General features: G+C 39.3%; 1 protein-coding gene and 1 pseudogene across 1 annotated transcript in view; both read right to left on the reverse strand.

The window, feature by feature from the left end:
* FAF1 (Fas associated factor 1) overlaps nucleotides 1–22686 on the reverse strand; it is a 504460-nt gene that overhangs the window by 39836 nt on the left and 441938 nt on the right. Inside the window, exon 18 of the mRNA XM_075555846.1 lies at nucleotides 1301–1516. Within this exon, the coding sequence (XP_075411961.1) occupies nucleotides 1301–1516 (216 nt within the window). The remainder of the gene's footprint in view (nucleotides 1–1300; nucleotides 1517–22686) is intronic.
* Nucleotides 4116–6553, reverse strand: LOC142428938 (high mobility group protein B2 pseudogene; annotated as a pseudogene).

Genomic DNA, 22686 nt, shown 5'->3' on the forward strand with positions numbered 1-22686 from the left:
GCCTCCTGTAACTTTCAATCCCTTAGTCCTAATTTGGCCCCTGGAGCTTCACAAAGTCCAAACTTCTTTTATAAGACAGGTTTTCATGCAGCTGAAGACAACTGTCATGCTTCACATGACCTTCCCCTTCTCTAGAGCAAGAGCACTCAAATGACATCTCTAGTTCTCTCGCCTTCCTACCAGCCCTGCTCTAGACATGTCCCTGTTTCTTTAGGCTTCCTATTTTAGAACAGCGCTGATGGACTCTTTCAGGGGTAGTTTATTTTTGGCAGAGTTGAGTAGAACCATTAAGTTATTCTCTTACCGTGATTACACAACAAAATATGCAGCTAACTTTTTTGTTGGCAACCACAACTCATTATTAATTCATATTCAGTTTAATTCAATCATACCCTCTGCTAAGCATGATCTTCCTATCCCAAATCTGAGCAATTGATTTACCGAAGCCATTAGTGTAGGGCTCACTATGAGTGAAAACTGATTCAATGCAGTGAATTCTGCTGCGGCTGCTGTTGTAATGCAGGACTCCATCCATCTGTCCCTCTGTCTAATATTTTTATCCCTGTAAAATATTTCCAGTTTCATCTTTGTTCTATGGGTTTCCGATAAAAGGTTTTCTAGAAATCTATTTGTCACAGTCGATAAGTCTGATAAGTTCTTCCTTTAAATTTCTGACAAATATGGTGAGTACAGGATGAAAATGTACAGCCTGCAGGTTTTCTCCATGGGGCCCCAGTGGTGCCATGGTTAAGAACGAGGCTGTTAAAGGAAAGACATGGTTTGAACCCTTCAGCTACTCTGAGGGAGAAAAAACATAGTCACGTGCTCTGTAAAGAGACAATCTGGGGGGCAATTCTTCTGTCATATATGAGAGTAACTATGAGTTGGACTAGACTTGGTGGCATGCGGTAACAGGTACTCTGAACACTTCTGGGACAAACTGTTTATTCAGCAATGAATCTAACTGTGAATCTGTATCTTTCTGCTTTGCCAATACCACGAGAGACTATGAAATACAGGTACACATGAATACAGGTTGCTCTTCCTGTCTTCCCATGCTGGTAAGCCTATCAAATGAAAACACTCATGGTTTAGCATGACTTGCTTTTAAAATCACTCACATGTCACCTCTGTAGAGTAGAGATTGACCTTGATCAAACAGTAAGCAGTTCCTGAGTGAGGCCGATAGTGGTAAAATCTTGGGAAAAACTCGGTTTATACAAGAGTATATACATGGTACTTTGCCCAGCCCTAATGATGGGAATCTCTCCCATTTGGGAGAAGGGACATGGGAACTTACATCTCTCCTAGGAAAGGTGCTCAGTAACTTGAACTCGTCCCATGGAAATCCTTTGGAAGCTACAAAATCAAAGACAATCTGTAGTTTATTGCTGGCCAGGAAACGTCGTTCCAAGAACTCGCCACTTGGGGTCCGGATCCGTAGTTTGCTCACGGGCTCAGCATTTTCTTCCTTTGGCTCTGGAGGCAGGGCTTGCTCTAATGAGAGCCGGATGGCCTAAGGAAGCAAAAATCAAGTGTGAAAAAACTGTGGCAGGTCAGGAGTGTGTGGGGTGGAGAGAAACGGGATAGAAAAAAAAAAAGATCTTTATTTACGTGAACTCATCAAAAGAAGTCATTACCCAGATTATTAACCAGGCCTAGTGCTTAGACTACAGAGTCATGAGTTTTCATTTCTTAATATTAGCCCCAATGACAATTAATTAAAGTAAATCCTACTTGATAACACATATATTATTACATTGATAGGGAAGCATATAGAAAAGAATGGTATCACATACCCAATTGCTTCCTTTCTATGGTATGAATTAAGGTTATCAGAAGCATTTATAAAAGATACACACACATAAATATATATTCAGCCACATACCACAAAATATCAGTTTGGGCAATGTCCATGGTTCCAAACCCCTAGAGCAGTGGTTCCCAACCTCCCTAAGGCCACGACCCTTTAATGCAGTTCCTCATGTGGTGACCCCCCCAACCATAAAACTATTTTCATTGCTACTTCATAACTATAATTTTGCTACTGTTATGAATTGGGAGACTCCTGTGAATAGGTTGTTCGACCCCCAAAGGGGTCATGACCCACAGGTTGAGAACTGCTGCCCGAGAGCCTATTGTATTAAAAATTAGAGGCATATACAATGGTTCATGATAACAAATGGGTGCTATTTTGTGACACACATTAATACACTATAATTATTTGGAGCTACTTCTTAAAATCTTTAATGTATAGAAAGGTACATTATATTCTAAAACAAACATTTTGACTAAATGACATTAGATCCGAACCATGCCTACCTGTTTCATCTTAAGTACAAATTGTACATAAAGAGAAATTTAGGAATAGGACTAAACTGTAATCTGGGGATTAAATGATAGGGATTATATACAAGGGGGATTTAAAAAGTTCCATTATCTCCTAATTCTGTTTTTCCATGAACTTTTTGATGACTCTGCATACATGATACCAGGAAGATGTTGACTTGTGTTTCCATGACTATGCCAAGGCATTTAACTGTGTGTGGCTCCCAACAAACTACAGATAACCTTAAGAACGGGAATTCGGGACCACTTCACTGTGCTCCTGCAGGACCTATACAAGGATTAAGAGGCAGGTGTTTGAACAGAGTAAGGGAATACTAACTACATGGATTAAAGTCAGGGTTGCATCCTCTCACAATATTTATTTGATGTGTATGCTGAATAAATCACCAGAGAAGTTGGCTTATATAGAGAAGACTGTGGCATCAAAGAGGATTGAAGCACTTGCTGATGAGAATCAAAGACTGCAGTCTGCAGTCTGGATTGCAACTCAGTGTAAAGAAGACCAGACTCCTCACTAGTCTAATAAGCAACATCAAAATACATGGAGAAAAGGTTGAAGTTGTCATTGATTTTGTCTTGCTTGGATCCATAATCAATGCTCATGGAAACAGTAGTTAAGAGATCAGAAGACTAGTTGCATTAGGTAAATCTGCTGCACAAAACCTGTTGAGTACAAAAGCAACAGTGCTACTTTGAAGACTAAGGTGTACCTGACCAAAGCCATGGTATTATCGATAGCCTCATTATGCATGTGAAAGTTAGACGTTGAATAAGGAAGACTGAAGAAGAATCAATGAATATGAATTGTGCTGCTAGTAAATAATATTCAAAGTACCACGGACTGCTATAAGGACAAACTGATCTGTCTTGGAAGAGGTACAGCCAGAGTGCTCCTTAGAGGCCAGGATGGCAAGACTCCATCTACATACTTGGGCATGTTGTCAGGAGAAACCAGTCCCTGGAAAAGGTTATCAGGCTTGGTGGAGAGCAGCAAAAAAGAGGAAGGTTCTCAAAGAGATGGATTGACCTATGGTTGCAACAATGAACTCAAGCATAGCACCAACTATGAGGACGGAGCAGGCAGTGTTTGGTTCTGCTGCGCATCAGGTTGCTATGGGTTGGAACCAATTCAATGGCACCTAACCACTACCACCACACACATGATATATATTTCTCAATGTAGTTTCAGACATACAATAGGCCTCAGTTAGTTACTGCTTTTGCTATAAAAGAGCAGATCTGTATAGAATATCAGACCTAGAAGTGATTTCACTGGACAGCTATTATCACACTCTAATTTTTCATATGGGGATATGAGGTTTAGAAATGTGGCCATGATAAATACAATGTTTTAGCTGCATATTTCTAAATATTAAATTATTGTAGTACTATTTCTTAGATTAACAACACAATGAATGGCACATTTTGAAAATATAATTTTTGTACAAAATGAAAAAAAAAACAACCAAAATGAAACATCCTAAAAAAATCCCAAATTTACCATTGATGCCAATTTCCTAAGAGTTTTCTGTGCTACTATACAGAAGTCACGAAACTAAGAATCATTAAATATTTTAGAAACATTCAATATCAGAGTCCCTCATAAAGCTAAAACCTACATACTTAAAAAGTATTTTCTCTACCGAAAAATCTTAACAGCTATACACAATTCTGTACAGTTATACTTAAGCTAATATTGTGCTGCACTTGAGTTCTCATTCTTAGCTAAACGATTGCCTGAGCACCCACGCATACGCTATACATTATCACAGGACAGCTGCTTCTTCCTCCTCCTCCTGCTCTTTAGGTTCACTCTTCTTCTTTGAACTGGTGTCCCTGCCAGGACCCCTCTTTGCTGCTTCACTTTTGTCCTTGGAATGGTGTGAGGCAATATTCTTTTCATAATTCTTCTTTAGTTGGGCTGTTTTTAATCTTTGGCTGACGGTTAAGAACACATTTCATCTAACTTTTTTGCAATATTCCCAAAGGACAGGCCTGGGTGTTCACTTTTGATGTTTAGGCGATGTTCAGAGCAAAACAGGAAGAAAGCAGCCCTTTCAGGGGCATTGGGATCTTTTTTATTTCCCTTCTTGTCACCACTGAGAGGAACCTAATTTTTCATCTCCCTGTCATAGCGTGTGTGGCTACTTGTTGCTGTTATCTTCACACTTCGACTTTTCCTTTGCAGATATGGTCTTTCATCTCTTGGAATACTTCTTGGAGAACTTAGTGAAGTTGACTGATGCGCCTGGGTGCTTCTGAATGTGCTCTTCCCAGCAGGTCTGCATGAAGCAGAGATGAAGACAGCTTGCCCCATGGCTTGTTGGGTTCTCCTTTGGCCCCCTGAGGCTTGGGTTCCGATTGGTGGAGCCTAGAAACTTTTCCTCAGCCCCAAGAGGCAGTTGGATCCAACAGAGACGCTTCCTTCCACAGGCTTTGGCGTGAACTGGTTATTACTAATGTCATTCTTAGCCTCTTGTTTTGCAGACTTCTCTGCACCTCTGTGCACATTTTATAAAAGTATAGCTTTTTATGGTATCAAGTAAAAAGTATTGTTATAAAATCACAAAAGAATTATTTATTTATTAAACAAACATAAAGATGTGAAGCTATTGTTTCTTGACATACCCTCTGTGTAGGTCTATACAGTTAGGTAATATTTTTCTCTCTCTGGCCTTTTCACAAAGAATTCTATATATTTTTCTTACTCTACGTCAAAACAAAAGTTTTGAACTCTTAAGAGGGACTCAAAGCATGTTCTTTTTAACTGGTCCTTTAATCTGAGGAAAAAACGAAGCCTGAAGGGGTAAGATTGGAACTGTAGAGTGGGTAGAGTAATGGTTCCCAATGAAATTATCATAGGGCTACCCATTTTACCCTCAAAGAATGAGCAGAGGCCTTGTCTTGATAGGAAAAAATTCTTTCTCAGCATAGCTTTCTGGGCCTTTTACTCACCAATGCAGTTTTTAATTTTCTTAATTTCATAAGCGTTCCTATGATCATCCCATGTCCTTGAGAAAAGCTATCCAGATTAATTAACCACTGAGAATCCCCCAAAACCGTGATTATGAGCTTCTGAGCTGACCTGTCTGCTTTGACTTGAACTGGCCTAATATACTGACAACCTCAAAAACCAGAGAGCTCATCGAGCCTTTCTGTGAAGGTCCTCTAATGGGACTACGACAAGTATATTGCTGAGAGAACTTGTCTGAAGCCATCACTAACCTCAGAGACACGTTTAAGCATATTTAGTTTGAAATAAACTTGTGCATGTATGAATTGGAATCCTATTAGCAATGTATTTTTAGTTACCCTGTATAAAAGCTTCTCCTTTTCCTCCTACAGTATATATTTTGTAGTTCTTTTTAGGTGTTTGTTGTTAAAGTATAAAATAAATATTAAATACACAGATATTAAGTACACAGCTTGATACATTTTCAGAAAGTAAACATACCTATATAACTGGTCCTCCCCCAACACCCCTGAAGCATCTCAGAAATCTTTCTGTCCCTTCCTGGACACTTATTTGACAGGTGATGCCAAGTCTGATCTGATTAAATTGATCTATGTATGAAAGAATGAGACACTGCCCAGTCCAATACTATCCTTACCATCCTTGCTAATTCCTATGTTGAGCCCACTGTTATAGCAACTGTGCCAATCCATCTTGTTCAGGGTATTCTTCCTGTCTTTTGCCAACCCTACACTATACCAAGCTTGGTGTCCTTCTCTAGGGACTGGTCTGTCGTGATAACATGTTCAAAGCATGTGAGATGAAGTACTTCCATTCTTTCACCTAAGGAGTATTCTGGCTGTGTTTCTTCTAACACAGATGTCTGTTCTCTGGCAGTCAACTGTATTTAATATTCTTTCCCATAACTAAAAGCATCAAACTATCTCCCCTCAAAGTTAACTACTATTTTGACTTCTAAGATGGCAGTTAAAAAAATAACAATAATAAAAACTTTATTCTTTAAACAAATGTATTGCTATGTAAGAAACCCAGGCTTTTGGAAATGATGTAGGTTCAAATCCTGGCCCCTAGGCGACAGACAGCCTTTATGAATTTCAGTGTCCTCATGTGAGAAATAAGGCCAGCAATATTTCCTTAACTACATAAATGTAGTGGTGTTTATAAAACACTTAGCAAGTGAGGACATATGAGAAACACAGTTAATGAGCAGTACCTAGCACTGAACTTCATGCTGCACCTGTAACACTGTGCTCAACAGATGACAGGTATCGCTGCTGTTGTTATCATCAGCATGATCCCTCCCTTTGCACCTACTTTAAATCAAAATTTATTGTGACATTTCCTGGTTCTCTTTTTGTTCTCCCCCTTTAATCCACCTGTTTGCTTATGCTCTATTTTGACATATCCCTGCACAGTACAACAACAGATGCTACATTACTCTCTGAACTCAACCAATTATAGAAGAATAAACAACAGTAGCTCATTACCCCATTCATCGCACAGACAATGCCTGCTCCTCCATGTACCATGCTTCCAGGGTTTTCTCTACAAAGAAAACAGACTTCAGCTATCCCACACCAGTGGACCAATGAGGAAAACAATGAAGAGATGTGAGGTGATTGTGTAACCGTGGGATCTAAACATCGAAGAGCTTTACGGGCCAAAAAGAACAAAAATATATCAGTAGCTCAGTTTCAAATACACTGATGAACAACAAAGGCCTTGTATAAGCAAACAATGTAGACAATAGCATAAAGAACACCCATGCTTGAACAGCAGTCACAGTAAACACCATTGTTAAAGTTCAGTTTGGCTTGCTAAACAAGTATATCATTTTAAGTTTGTAATAAAAGAAAGTAATCTTGTATAAGTTAGAAATAGAGACTGATCTTGGACTCTTTTTTAAAGGAAAATTGAATAGTGAAGCTCTAAACTAAACCAGAGACTGAAGTTTAGATGATGACTCAGTGACCCCATGTGTGTCACCATGAAAGTAGGGTATTCTTTTTGAAAACAAAAACCAAACCAAACCAAACCAACCTTTTTTTTTTAAAACAAACTGTTTGGTGCATTAAAGTTTTCACAATGTGTTAACATTCTCTTTGTGTTCTGATTGTTCCATTTCTGGTAATGTAGTTTCCGCCCTCTCCACACTCTTTTATTTTCCCATATTTTCTGTAGAGTAATTATCGGCTTTTCGGTCTCAGATAGATAGCTTTTAAATGGGTAATCATACTTGCACATGTTCCAATTTGTTAATTCAACAAAAGGTGGTCTCAGTTGATAGTTTCTGTTGGAGGTTTACAGAGTATCTCTGGGTGAGAGTCTAAAAAATTATTCTAATTACATTTCCACCATCACTTGTGCTTCACTTTGTCATACTGTGGTGGCTTGTGTGTTGCTGGTAGTTAGGTCACTGGTATTTCAGATACCAGCAGTCACCTAAAGTGAATAGTTTGCAGCAGAGTTTCCAGTCTAAGCACAGGCTAGGAAGAAGAAATAGGCTACCCACTCTGAGGATTAAGTCACTGAAAACCTTACAAATAGTAGTGGAACTATGCCAGATACTAAAAACCTAATGAACAGCAGCGGAACTCTGTCAGAGATAGGATCAGAAGATGAGCTCCTCAGGTTGGAAGGCATTCAAAATACGACTGAGGAAGAGCTGCCTTTTCAAAGAGTTTCTGGGACCTTCATTTGCTGTGAGGCATGACTCAAAATGAAAGGAACAGCCGTAAACATCTACTAATGCTTGGAACCAAGACCTCACAAGTTACAGATCTTGAAAAATAAAGCTGATCTCCTAGGCATCAGTGAGCTGAAACAGAGTGGTCTTGGCCAATTTTAAATCAACAGTTACCGGTATATGGTTTGCTATGCAGGGACTTGAGGAATGGTATTGCATCCATCATCCAAAAGGACATTTCAAGATCTATCTTGAAGTTCAATGCTGTCTGTGATAGAAAATCTATCTGTATACATGGAAACTGGTTAATACAACTATTAATCAAACTGATGCACCAGCCACTAAAGAAACTGAAGCATATTATCAACATCTTCAGTCTGAAACATACCAAACATGCAATCAAAATGCATTGATATTTATTGGTAAATTGAATGCAAAAGCTGGAAACAGAGGAAGGAGCAGTAATTGGAAAGTATGGCTTTGGTGATAGAAACAAAGCTGGATATTGCATGATGGAACTTTGCATAACCAACGACTTCATCACAAATAACCTTTTAATAACAAAAATGGCATACATATACATGGACTTATCCAGATGGAATTCACATAAATCAAGTTGACTACATCTGTGGAGAAGCTCAATACCAGTAGCTAAAACCAGGCCCAGGGCTGACTGTGGAACAGAGATATCAATTGTTCTCATGCTGTAAAAATTAAAACAAGTTCCTGAAAGTCAAAATATGAACTTCTGTCTATCCACCTGAATTTCAAGAACATCATAAGAGTCAAATTGATGCACTGAACACTAGTAACAGAAGACTTGATGAGCTGTGAGAAGACATCAAGAACATCATATAGGAGGTAAGCCAATGATCCTTAAAAAGACAGGAAAGAAAGAAGAAAATCCAAGTGAGTGTCAGAAATTAGATCTTCATTGTAGAGTAGGTAGGGAAAATGGAAGAAATGATGAAGTAAAAGAGCCGAAAAGATAACATCAAGGGGTAGCGAAGAAGAGAGAGCAATAAAAAAATAATTTTATTGGGGGCTCTTACCACAATCCATACATATATATATATATCCATTGTGTCAAGCACACTGGTACATATGTTGCCATCATCATTTTAAAAACATTTTCTTTCTACTTAAGCCCTTGTTACCAGCTCTTCATTTTTTCCCTCCTTCCCCCACCCTTCCTACTTCATGAACCCTTGATAATTTATAAAGTATTATTATTTTTTATGTCTTATAGCCACCGCTGCCTTCCTTCACGCCACTTTTCTGTTGTCAGTCCCCCTGGGAGAGGGCTTTATGTAGATCATTGTGACCAGTTCCCCCTTACTTTCCCCACCTTCCCCTTGTCCTCCTGCTGTTGCTACTTTCATTATTGCTCCTAAGGAGTTTATCTGTCCTGGATTACCTGTGTTTCCAGCTCTTATCTGTACCAGTGTACCTGCTCTGGTCTAGTTGTAAGGTAGAACTGGGGTCATTATAGTTGGGGGAGAGAGGGGAGAAAGCATGAAAGAACTAGAGGAAAGTTGTGTATATCATTGGTGCTATACTGCACCCTTCTTTCTTCCTTGTGATCCTTTTGAAAGGGAATTTCCAATGGTCTACAAATGGGCTTTGGTCTCCACTTTGTCCTCTCCTTCATTCACATCGATATGATTTTTTGGTTTTGTTTTGGGTCTTTGAAGCCTGATACCCGATCCCATACATACATCATGAACACACAGGCTGGTGTGCTTCTTCCATGTAGGCTTTGTTGCTTCTCAGCTAGATGGCCACTTGTTTATCTTCAAGCCTTTAAGACCCCAGATGCTATATCTTTTGGTAGATGGATACCATCAGCCTTCTTCACCATATTTGCACTCATTTTGTCCTCAGTCATCGTCAGGAAGGTGAGCATCACAGAGTGCTGGGTTATTAGAACAAAGTGTTCTTGCATTGAGGGAGTACTTGAGTGGAGACCCAAAGTCTGCCTGCTGCCTTAATATTTAACAAATAAATATATGTACATAGTTCTATCCCCTATCATTATATATAAATGTATTTACATATATACATACCTGTATAAATGTCTTTTGCATCCTAGTTCTTTCCCCTATTTCTTCTTGTCCCACTATCATGTTCAGTCTTCATTCAGGTTTCCGTAATTCCTCTTGGCTACAATGCCCTTGATCCCCACCAGGCTTCCTATGCCCTCTTTGCCATTGATTTTAGGTCATTTGTTCTTTTCTTGCCCCTGGATTTGTTAGTACCCCTTTTCCCTTCCCCAACCCTCCCCTATTGTTTGATAATTTAAACATTGTTGGGTCACCTTTCTTTGGAATGGGTACATGTAAGTAAAATTTTGCTGCAGATCATTCCACAACAGTTGCAGTAGTATATGAAAGGGAGCTGCCAAGGTTCAAGCTGTATTCACAAGATGTGGAACATGGTTATCATTGCTGATGTCAGATGGCTCTTGACTCAAAGCAAAAAATACAAGAAAGATATTTACTTGTGTTTTATTGTCTATGCCAAGGCATTTGATCGTAAGAATCATAACAAACTCTGGATCACCTTGAAAAGAATGGGAATTCCAGAGCACACTTAATTGTGCTCATGCAGAACTTGTACATAGACCAGAGGCCAGTCATGCCACAGAACAAGAGAATACTGCATGGCTAACATTAGGAGAGGTGTGCATCAGGGTTGCATCCTCACCTTCATACGTATTCAATGTTATGCTGAGTAAATAATAAAAAAACTGGATTCTATAAAGAATGGGGCACCAGGATTGGAGAACGAATTAACAACCCGCAATATGTAGATAACACGACCTTGCTGAAAGTGAGGACGACTAGAAACACTTGCTGGTGAAGAGCAAAGAATGCAACATTCAATATGGATTACAACTCAATGTAAAGAATCAGAAATCCTTATAACTGAACTATTAGGTAATATCATAATAAATGGAGCAAAAATTAAAATTGTCAAGGATTTCATCTTGCTTGTATCCACAATCAATGTTCATGGAAACAGCAATCAAGAGATCAAAAGACATATTGCTAGGAGGTTGGGGAAATAGATCTTTGTGTCTATATTTATAGGTCAAGTATTAAGGTGGCGGAAGGACCTTGGGCCTCTACTCAAACACTCCCTCTATGCATAAATACCTTCTTTTATTAAATTGGAACTCTATGATGCTCACTCTCCCGACACAACAGCTGGAGCCAAAATGGGTGAACAAGTAAATGTGGTGAAGAAAGCTGATGGTGCCCGGCTATCAAAAGAGATAGTGACTGGGGTCTTAAAGGCTTGAAGATAAACAAGCGGCCATCTAGCTCAGAAGCAACAAAGTCCACATGGAAGAACACACCAGCCTGTGTGATCGAGTGGTCCCAAAGGGATCAGTTACCAGGCATCAAAGAACAAAAAATCATATCATTGACTGCACACCTCCATGATAGGATCGCTGAAGACAATTGGGTGCACAAGCAAATGTGGTGAAGAAAGCTGATGGTGCCCGGCTATCAAAAGAGATAGTGTCTGGGGTCTTAAAGGCTTGAAGGTGAACAAGCGGCCATCTAGCTCAGAAGCAAATAAGCCCACATGGAAGAAGCACACCGGCCAGTGCGATCACGAGGTGCCCAAGGGACCAGATATAAGGCATCATGCAAAAAAAAAAAGATATAAGTGTGTGTATGTATGTGTATATATGTGTATATGTATATATGTATGTATATATATATATATTATATTAAATGAAGGGGGAAGTGCAGAGTGGAGACCCAAGACCCAAGTGTCGGCCAATGGAGATCCCCTCATAGAGGGGCTTAGGAGAGGAGATGGGTTAATTAGGGTGTGAGGTAGTATCGATGAAGAACACAGCTTTCCCCCAGATCCTGGATGCTTCCTCCCCCCAACTACCATGATCCGAATTCTACCTTGCAGGGCTGGATAGGACAGAGGCTGTACACTGGTACATATGAGGGTTGGAGGTACAGGGAATCCAGGGTGGATGATACCTTCAGGACCAAGGGTGTGAGGGACGATGCTGGGAGAGTGGAGGGTGAGTGGGTTGGAAAGGGGGAACTGATTACAAGGATCCACATGTGACCTCTTCCCTGGGAGAGGGACAGCAGAGAAGGGGGGAAGGGAGACCCCGGGTAGGGCAAGATATGACAAAATGAGGTATAAATTACCAAGGGCATATGAGGGAGGGGGGAAAGGGGAGGGAGGGAAAAAAAAAAGAGGACCTGATGCAAGGGGCTTAAGTGGAGAGCAAATCCCTTGAGAATGATTGGGGCAGGGAATGTATGGATGTGCTTTATACAATTGATGTATGTATATGTATGGATTGTGGTAAGAGTTGTTTGAGTCCCTAATAAAATGTAAAAGAAGAAAAGAGAAAAAAAATGATTAGGGCAAAGACTGTACAGATGTGCTTTATACAATTGATGTATGTATATGTATGAACTGTGAAAAGAATTGTATCAGCCCCAATAAAATGTTAAAAAAAAAGACATATTGCATTGGGTAATAAATCTGCTTCACGAGATAGTCTTGAAAAGCAAGGATGTTACTTTGAAGACTAAGGTACACTTGACCCAGGCCATGGTATTTTTGATTACCTCTTGTACAGGTGAATAAGGAAGACCAAAGAACTGATGCACCTGATTTATGGTGCTGAAGAAGAACACTGAACTACCAAAAGGACAAACCAATCTGGTTTGTAGCAGTACAGCCAGAATGCTCCTTGGAGGCAAGGATGGTGAGACATAATCTTGCACACTTTGGACATGTTATTAGGAGAAATCGGTCCCTCGAAAAGACATTGCTTGATAAAGTAGAGGGGTAGTGAAAAAGAAGAAGGATTTCCATAAGATAAAATGATAGAGTGGCTGCACCAGTGGGCTCAAATACTACAAAAATTGAGCATGGCCCAGGATGGGGCAGAATGGGTGTTTTCTTTTGTTGTACATGGGGTCTCAGATTGGAACCAACCCGAAGTCACCTAATAATAACAACACTACAATAACATTTTCTAAATGAAACAGAAAACAAATTCTCTTGTAAAGGACATTCAGTCTTCTGAGTAGAATAAAAAAACTAGTTTAGCATACACACATTTATAATTTATACATAAATCCAAGCATAACTACATTATCCTTGAGCTTTCACGAGTACACGCCAGAGCCAGTTTACAGATGGCTGAAGCAATGTGGTAAACAGGCTAAAGCTAACATTAATTTTTACTGACATTTTTTCTCTAGGTGTTATAATAATGATAGAAAATAGCAATGAATAAAACAGATGAACATTTCTTCCTATATGAGCCTATGTTTTAGTAGGGTGGAAAAAGAAACACAGACATAGGGAAAGAGTTTTTCACTATAGTGGAAAGTAGAAGGTGTTAGTAGAAAGGAGGGTGATCAGGTAGACTTCAGTAAACATACACTAAAGAAGAGAGAAGTCCATATAGACACATACATATGGCACAAATACGTAGGCAATGCAAAGGTTCTTGTGTCTGGCCAGCCTGAAGGACGCAGCAATGCCATCAGTGGCTACAGTAGAATGAGCAAAAGGGAAAGGCTGAAGCCCGAGAGAGCATGGTGTGGTTAGCTCTTACATGGCCCTGCAGGGGTTGTTCAATGACTTTCCAGGTTAAAACGATTATGTCTGCTTTATAAACAGTCATAGACATAGTTTAGAATACCTATTTTATAAAACTGCACAACCGTCCTGACCAATCAAGATTTAGAAGCGTTCTATCATCATACAACTTCCCTAGTATTTATCTCTGGGCTTCTGGTAACCTCTGATTCTACTGTAGTTTTGCCTTTTCCAGAATGTTACAAATATATAATCATAAGTGTCATGTGAATAGCTTCTTCAGTTAGCATAATGCATTTGAGATTCATGCATACAGTTGATTGTATCAGTAATTTTTTTGTACTGCTGAATGGTATTCCATTGTACAGGTATGTCTCCCTTCTCCAGAGGGACACTTAACTATAAATAAATACACTATCACCATTTGTGTATAGATTTTTGTGTGAATATATTTTTTAAAAATCATTTTATTGGGGGCTCGTACAACTCTTATCACCATCCACACATATATCTATTGTGTCCAGCACATTTGTTGCCATCCTCATTCTCAAAATATTTTCTTTCTACCTGAGCCCTTGGTATAAGCTCATTTTATGTCCGCCTCCAGCCCCAGCCCCACCATGAACCCTTGATAATTTATAAATTATTATTTTGTCATTTCTTACACTGTCCCATATTTCCCCTCACCCACTTTTCAGTTGCCTGCCCCCAGTGAGGGGGTTATATGTAGATCCTTTGATCCGTTCCCCCTTTCTACCCCACCTTCCCTCCACCCTCCCGGAATCGCTACTCTCACCACTGGTCCTGAAGGGATCATTGGTCCTGGATTCCCTGTGTTTCCAGTTCCTATCTGTACCAGTGTACATCCTCTGGTCTAGCCAGATTTGTAAGGTAGAATTCAGATCATGATGGTGGGGTGGGATGAAGCATGTAAGAACTAGAGGAAAGTTGTATGTTTCATCGTTGCTACACTTCACCCAGGGTCTTAAGATGCCTGATATGTGATCCCAATGACACCCTGTTATCACACAGGCTGGTGTGCTTCTTCCATGTAGACTTTGTTGCTTCTGAGCTAGATGGTTGCTTGTTTATCTTCAAGCCTTTAAGACCCCAGACTCTATATCTTTTGATAGCCAGGCACCATCAGCTTTTTTAAACCATATTTGCTCAGGCACAGATTGGTCTTCAGCCATCATGTTAGAAAGGTGAGCATCATGGAATGCCAGTTTAATACAACAAAGTGTTATTACATTGAGGGAGTACTTGTGAACATATATTTTTATTCCACTTGTGTAATACCTAGAGATGTGACTGAAAGACCATACATTAAGCATTTATCTATTTTCATAAGAAAATACCATGTTATTCTCCAAATTACTACTCTGGGTGTTATTTTGCTTTCTCATCATTAATATATAAGCAGTCTAGTTGCTCCTTAAGCCTGGCTTGTACTTGAAATTGTCAGTTTTACTTTTAAGGGTGTCTATTATAATTTTTACATGGTATTTTCCTAATAACCAGTAACAGAGAACATCGTGTCATGTGCTTATTTGTCCTTTGCTTAACTTCTCTGGTGAAGCATCTGTTTAGATGTTTTGTCCATCTTTTACCTTAGGTTATTTATTTTCATATTGGGTATTGAGAGCTCAGTGGGTAAAGCACTGATTGGTTGCCCGCCACGTTGAGGAACAAAGATGAGGCTGTTCACGCTAGTGAAGATGTGTAGTCTTAGAAATCTGATGGAGCAGTCCTACTCTCTCCTTTAGAGTTAAGAGTCAGAATCGAGTCCATGGCAGTGGACATTATGGATTCTGGACATGAGCCCTATGATTTTCTCCCAGTCTGAATCTTATCTTTTCAATTTATTAACAGTGTCTTTTGAAGATCAGCAATTTTAAAGTTTGATAATGCTTTAAATTTTGATTCTATTTAGGTACTTGCTCTTTTATGAATTTTACTCTTGGTGTCAGAGCTAAGAAATCATTGCCTGCCCAAGTTCATGCTTTTGGAGGTTTTAGATCTTACATTTAGTTTCATTTTGGGTGAAATTTTGCATATGATGTGAAATACAGATTAAAGACTTTTAAAAAATGGATATAAAGGTTGTAGCACCATTTGTTGAAAATATTCCTTACTCCACTGAATTGCTTTTGTATCACTGTCAATCATGAACTGACCATCTATGTGTGGGTCTTTCCTTTTTCCAGTACTGCACTGTCTGGATTATAGTAAGTCTCGAACTCTGGTAGTGTGAGCCTTCCAACTTTATTGTTATTTAGCAAAATTGTTGGTTATTCCAGTTTTACTCCCTTTTTATGTAAGATTTCAAGTCAGTTTGTCAAGTTCTACAAGAACTCCTCCAGAAGTTTAAAATTTATCAGTATACTACAACTTGATTATCCCTTCTCCAGTTGAAGATAATTAGTAACTATAACTAAAGCCACATAGGAACACTTATGTACAGATGATCGTGTACACACCAAAGTTAGTGAAGATGAATCAGGTCTGGGCAACATATTGTTCTGTTATAGATATAATTGCCAGGCGTTGGAGCGGATATCTATTTTAGTGACTTTTATGACATATAAGGAGTCCTGGTAGCACAATAGATTAAGCCCTGAGCCTTTAACCCCAAGATTAGCAATGCAATCCCAACAGCTACTCGGCAGGACAAAGATGAAGCTGTTTGCTCTTGGGAAGATTTGCTGTCTCAGAAACTCAGAGGAGCAGTTCTACTCTGTCCTCTAGGGCTGCTGCGAGTCAGCATAGACTCGATGGTAGTGAATGGGAGTTGGTTCTATATAGCATCTTTTAGTTATTTTGTTTTAATGAATCCACTCCTTTATCATTCTTCCCTTTTGTTTTCAAACTCCAAGTTTCTGCACATTTCATCATAATACTCTCTCTGAGTCACCCTGTAAAATCTGTTCAGTATTTTTACTTCATCATTTCTTCTATTCACTTTAACCATTTGGCATTGAAAAGCAAGTTTCAGAGCCTCCCCTGATATCCATTTTGTTTTCTTTCCCCCTCTTCCCTGTCTTTTTAATGATCTTTTCCTGCCTTCTGTTCTGCTGACCTGAATGCCATCACATCATTTTTATGGTTTTTGCTCATTAATGTTCAGTACATCCAATCTATTCTTCACATGGTCTCTTAATAAAGGTAGGAAGTACTTTGGCCCTTATGGTATTGCTTGAATTTTAACTTCAACTTGACATGCAAACAAGCAACTGATGATCTGCTCAGTTGTTGGTCCCTATCTTTGTTATGACTGATACTGAGTTTCTCCATTGTCTCTTTCCACAGAGGTAGTCAACTTGATATTTAAGTAGTAGATCTGGTAAGGTGTATGTTTATAGTTAACTACGCTACCGCAAAGAGTATTATCTGATGAAAAATTCATTTGATTTATAGAATTATATTGTGTGATATCTGATAGTGTCCACAATTTCCTAAGGCCATCATTTCCAACTATTGATCTTTTTTATCCCCAACTTTTACATTCCAATGACTACTAATTATCAATGCATCCTGATTGAATCTGATCAATTTCAAATGACAACAGGTCATAAAACCTTCAATTTATCTTAGGTATTCATTTGAAAAATATTTACGATGTATTCTTCCTTGTAGGCATATGAATATTAATCTTTTATTGACAGCATATTTCAGGATAATTTCAAAATATTCCTTTTGATAATGAATGCAAAGCCATTCCTCTTAAATTTATCATTCCCAGTATAGCTCACTGCTATCAATTTGAAAACCAAGTCAATGATTACTAAAACTAAAAATAGTCAATATCAAGCTATTTATGCTTGCTAATACCCTAGCATAACAATTATGAGGATGGCATAATTCCAGGACCTGGAAATGCTCTGTTCTGTTGTACACAGGCTTGCCATGAGTCAAGACGGAACAGCACCCAATAACAACAAAATGCCCATGGAGATCAGTCTTCAACCATTCCATTTAATTTTTCATAATTTCTAATTTTCCTTGATTTTTACTTCATATATTTCATGTTTACCTGTTTGCTAATAACTTTTGACTACGGTTATTTATTTTTTTTTAGCTGTAACCATATCAGAAAATGAAGGTCCTAAAAGTTTTCCTCCATCTACATCAGTAAGGTAGACTATGTTGAGAAGGCAGCTCTTTCCTTGTCTTACGTGGAGTGCCTCCCAACATGGAGTACTTATATTCCAGATTTTATTAGGCAACATTCTGTTGAGATCCACAGGGTTTTGACTGGCTAATTTTTGGAAACAGGTCTTTCTTTTTAGTCTGTTTTGGTTTTAGTCTGCAAGCTCACCTGAAACAGTCTATCCTAATGCATCCCGGCTAATAAAAGATATAGCATCTAAGGTCTTAAAAACTTGAAGGTAAACAAGCGGCCATCTAGCTCAGAAGCAACAAAGCCCACACGGAAGAAGCACACCAGCCCATCTGATTACGAGGTGCCGAAGGGATGAGTTATCAGGCATCAAAGAACAAATAATCATATCATCGTGTGCTCACCTTCCCGATATGATTGCTGAAGACAAATGTATGCATAAGCAAATGTGGTGAAGAAAGCTGATAGTGCCTAATTATCAAAAGATATAGTGTCTGGGGTCTTAAAGGCTAACAAGCGACCATATAGCTCAGAAGCAACAAAGCCCACATGGAAGAAGCACACCAGCCTGTGCAATCACGAGGTGTCGACGGAAAGAGGTATTAGGCATCATAGAACAAAAAATCATATCATTGTGAATGAGGGGGAGTGCGGAGTGGGGACCCAGGGCCCATCTGTAGGCAACTGGACATCCCCTTACAGAAGGTCGTGGGGAGGAGATGAGCCTGTCAGGGTGCAGTGTAGCAATGATGAAACATACAACTTCCTCTAGTTTCTAAATATTTCCCCCCCATCACAATCCCAGTTTTATCTTACAAGTCTGGCTAGACCAGAGGATGTACACTGTACAGATAGGAACTGGAAACACAGGGAATCCAGGACAGATGATCCCTTCAGGACCCGGGGTGAACCTGGGAGGGTGGAAGAAGGGTGAGGTAGAATGGGGGAACCAATTACAGGGATCTACATATAACCTCCTCCCTGGGGGACGGACAACAGAAAAGTGGGTAAAGGGAGATGTCGGACAATGTAAGATATGACAAAATAATAATTTATAAATTATCAAGGGTTCATGAGGGAGACGAGAGCGGAGAGGGAGGGGGAAAAATGAGAAGCTGATGCCAGGGGCTTATGTGGAGAGCAAATGTCATGAGAATAATGAGGTTAATGAATGTACAAATGTGCTTTTTACAATTGATGTATGTATGAATTGTGATAAGAGTTGCATGAGCCCCCAATAAAATGATTAATTTTTCTCAATAAATAGTCCTAAATTTAAAAAAAGCTTTCAGAATTATAGCAACATGCACTCCACACAAAAGAATGATCAAACACAAAAGGTAATTTTCAAATTGAAACACTGAAGAGAAAGGGTAAAATATTGAATGAAATACCAAGAAAAGAATTTACAGTAAACTAAAGCATGTAGTCAAGACCTGGTGGCATGGAGGGAAGTAGCTCAAGCTGTATTTAAGACATCAACCGCCCCCCACCCAAGTGGTTCCAGGATTGATAGCATTTACTAAAGTAATGTTTTAATAAACCTCCTCACCTGAATTCTCTCACATCTACAACTGGGCCATATATGGTAAGTTATGATAAAGGGCATTTATGGGGTCTTTATGAGAAGACAGGCTATTGTTTATATTTGGAAGAGAGAAAATTTTACCCCACAGTAAATTAGGCAAATCATATATGGTCTGGATCTAGATCATATGTAGTTAATATGGGGACCCTTGACATTTAGCAACCAATAGTATATGATTTAAACTATATTAAGAGATACCATATGAAAATATTTTACGCTTTATGATTGTATTTCTTGAGATATCTAAAAAGATAAGCACTCAGTAAGTGTTTGAACATGAATAAACTCTGATTTTCAAATACTGAAATGTTATCCATCTTTTAAGTCTTGGCTCAAATACCATTTCTTCCATAGAGTTGCTTCATTCTCAAAGCTGTAAAGTTTTATTTTCCTTCGGAACTCTTTAAGTATTATGCTTTTACTTCTCATATGTCATTTAGCACATTCTTCTTTGATCTCCTGTTACTTGTATTCATGTTGTATCTTCTTTCAGACAGAAACATTTTTATATCCTGTGTTTTCCTTGCAATGCTCAAGACAGTGCTTTGTCAAAAAAAAAAACAAACAAAAAAACAACAACCCAAACCTGTTAAATGAGTGAAAAAAATGATCGTGAAAGCATTTGATCAAGAATGATGAGCGACGGGGGTTTAGCTTGGCCCAAGTTAGTGCCCTCCAGAACTTTCTACTGCTTAAATGGCTTCTTATACATAAATCTTGCCATTAGCTCCATGCCTAGAAAAAGTTCGAAAAGTCCTAAAAAGGGTGTCAGTGATATCTCTTCTCTTTGTTTCTTTGCAAATCTCTAACAACTTTTACATTTCGTACTGCAATTCTTTTTTATGTAAAAATAGCATTTTATTGACATACAATTCACATATCATACAGTTCAATAGTTTGAACATATTAAAGAGTACAATCGTCACTACAATCAAGTTTAGAACAATGTTTCCTTTCTTGTACTCATTATTTTTTATTGAAAAATCATTTCATTGGAGACTCTTTCAACTCTTGTTACAATCCGTAGTTCGATTGTATCAGGCATGTGGATATGCTGCCTTCATTCTTTTCTACACATTTACTTTCTATTGAACCCTTCGTTTCAGCTCCTGTTTTTTCCCTCGATAAATATAACCCCTCGATAAATTATAAATTATTACTATTTTCATATCTTACATCTCCCTTCCCCCATGTTTTCTGTTGTTCTGCCTCCCTGATGTGGGGTATATGGTTATGTGTCCATCATTGTTATCGGTTCCTCCCTTTTCCCCTTTCTCTCCCACCCTGCCACCTCTCAAGGAATCAGAGGAATATTGTGTTTCATCGATGCTTTATTGCACCCTGATGGACTCATTCCATCCCTGTGGCAGGATTGTTCCCGCCGCTGGGGCTTGGGGGAGGGAAAAAGCCCTTGCAGCTCCACAGGCAGGGAGTGGGGACTCAGCTACATCGTTCCTTTTGCTTCCCTCACTCTCCTATACCCCTGCACAGTCTAGTCTTACTTTTTAATTTTTTTCCTCCTCCTTATTCCTACCCTGCTCTCTCACACTCCATTGCAGACTCAGGGGGCACTCCCATTGCCCTAGGGCATTTGCACCTGGGACACACCCAGCTAGGTGAGCTCCACCCTGCATAGATAGCCCAAGGCTAGGGAAAGGCCTGCTTTCTCTCCAGGGGATACTCCCCCGACTTCTCACCAGGGAGTTCCTGCCTGTGTACCTGGGGACATAGGGCAGCTCAGCCAACACTTATCAACATTCAAACCAATAGCAGAAACTTCAGCACAGCTGCTGCAACACTGGGTCAGGCAGCAGACCTGCAATCTGGGGTACTCCCCTGATAGGGAAGCCACAGGAAGATAAAGTGGTAGGTTAATCCCACAGTAAAATCAGTTGTAGGCAGTTAGAAGAAGCATTCCTATACGTCATTCCTATAGGTCTTCCAAAGAGAGACTAGAAAATGGCACCTGGTCCCTCTAAAACAACTCAACGCAAACAGCCATCAGTCCCAATGATCTCAACGAAAAAACAGGAGAAACAAAAGGCAAAGGCAGAAGATGTCCTGAACATAACAACATACATAGAAGAAGCAGACATTGAGATGCCACACAAAGAAATTCTCAGAATGCTGCTTGGAGCCATGCAGGATATGAGGGAAACCATACAGAAAAAGGATGAAACGATACAGGAGTCTAGCGAGGAGATAATGAAAAACAATAGCAGAATCACGGTCCTTGAGGATCGATTGGAAGAATCAGAGAACCGCATCAGTGTCTTGGAGGACAGCCTAGTAGACTTTAGTAAACGTGAACAAAAATCTAATAAGAGCATCAGAGAAGCCGAAGAAAACCTAAGAGCTATGTCTGATGCTATGAAAAGGAACAACATCAGAATTATTGGCCTACCGGAAGAAGACACAACAAAGAAGTCATCTGCAACAATAGCGAAAGAATTCTTGGGAGGAAAACTTCCCCAGCCTAATGAATGAAAACCAGGCAACCATCCAGGAGGCTGAAAGAACACCAGCACGACGGGACCCCAAGAGGAAATCACCAAGGCACATAATAGTTAAACTATCCAACTTTGAGGAAAAGGAGAAAATCATGACAGCAGCTAGGGAAAAACAAGCAATCACATATAGAGGTTTCCACATAAGAATATGCTCAGACCTATCAGCAGAAACTATGAAAAAAAGGAGAGAGTGGAGTAACATTCCAAAATTGAAGGAAAACAACGCAAATCCAAGAATACTCTACCCAGTCAAATTATCGATCAAGATCGACGGAGAAGTAAAAATCTTCCCAGACAAGGAAAAACTCAAAAAATACGTTACAACAAACCCAGTCTTACAAAAGATCCTCGCCGACTCAGTATGAGCAGAAGAACAACACTCACCAAGCATAAATAAGAGACCATCACATAGAACAACCTCACCCAGAGGACAACAGAGAAAACAGACCCCAAGATAGCAATGGCTTAAGGATGGAAAGAAGTCAAAAATGATCCACACACAAAACACACACTAATGAGAAAGGAAAGTAGGAAAACTCCCAACACAAAAGGTATAAAATGACATCACAGAGTCCGCAGATGGAGATAATAACCCTGAATATCAATGATCTGAACTCAGGCATTAAAAGACTGAGACTAGCAGAATGGCTTAGAAACACAACCCATCAATTTGTTGCCTACAGGAGACACATCTCAAGGCTACAGACAAAAATAGGCTGAGAATCAAAGGCTGGAGAAGGACCTACTAAACCAACAGCAATACAAAAAAAGCAGGGGTTGCAATCCTTATCTCGGATAAAATTGACCTCAAAGTGCAAACCATAAAAACAGACAAGGAGGGACACTATATAATACTCA

This window comes from Tenrec ecaudatus, chromosome 1 (assembly GCF_050624435.1).
Source record: "Tenrec ecaudatus isolate mTenEca1 chromosome 1, mTenEca1.hap1, whole genome shotgun sequence".
In the NCBI taxonomy this organism is placed as follows: Eukaryota; Metazoa; Chordata; class Mammalia; order Afrosoricida; family Tenrecidae; genus Tenrec; species Tenrec ecaudatus.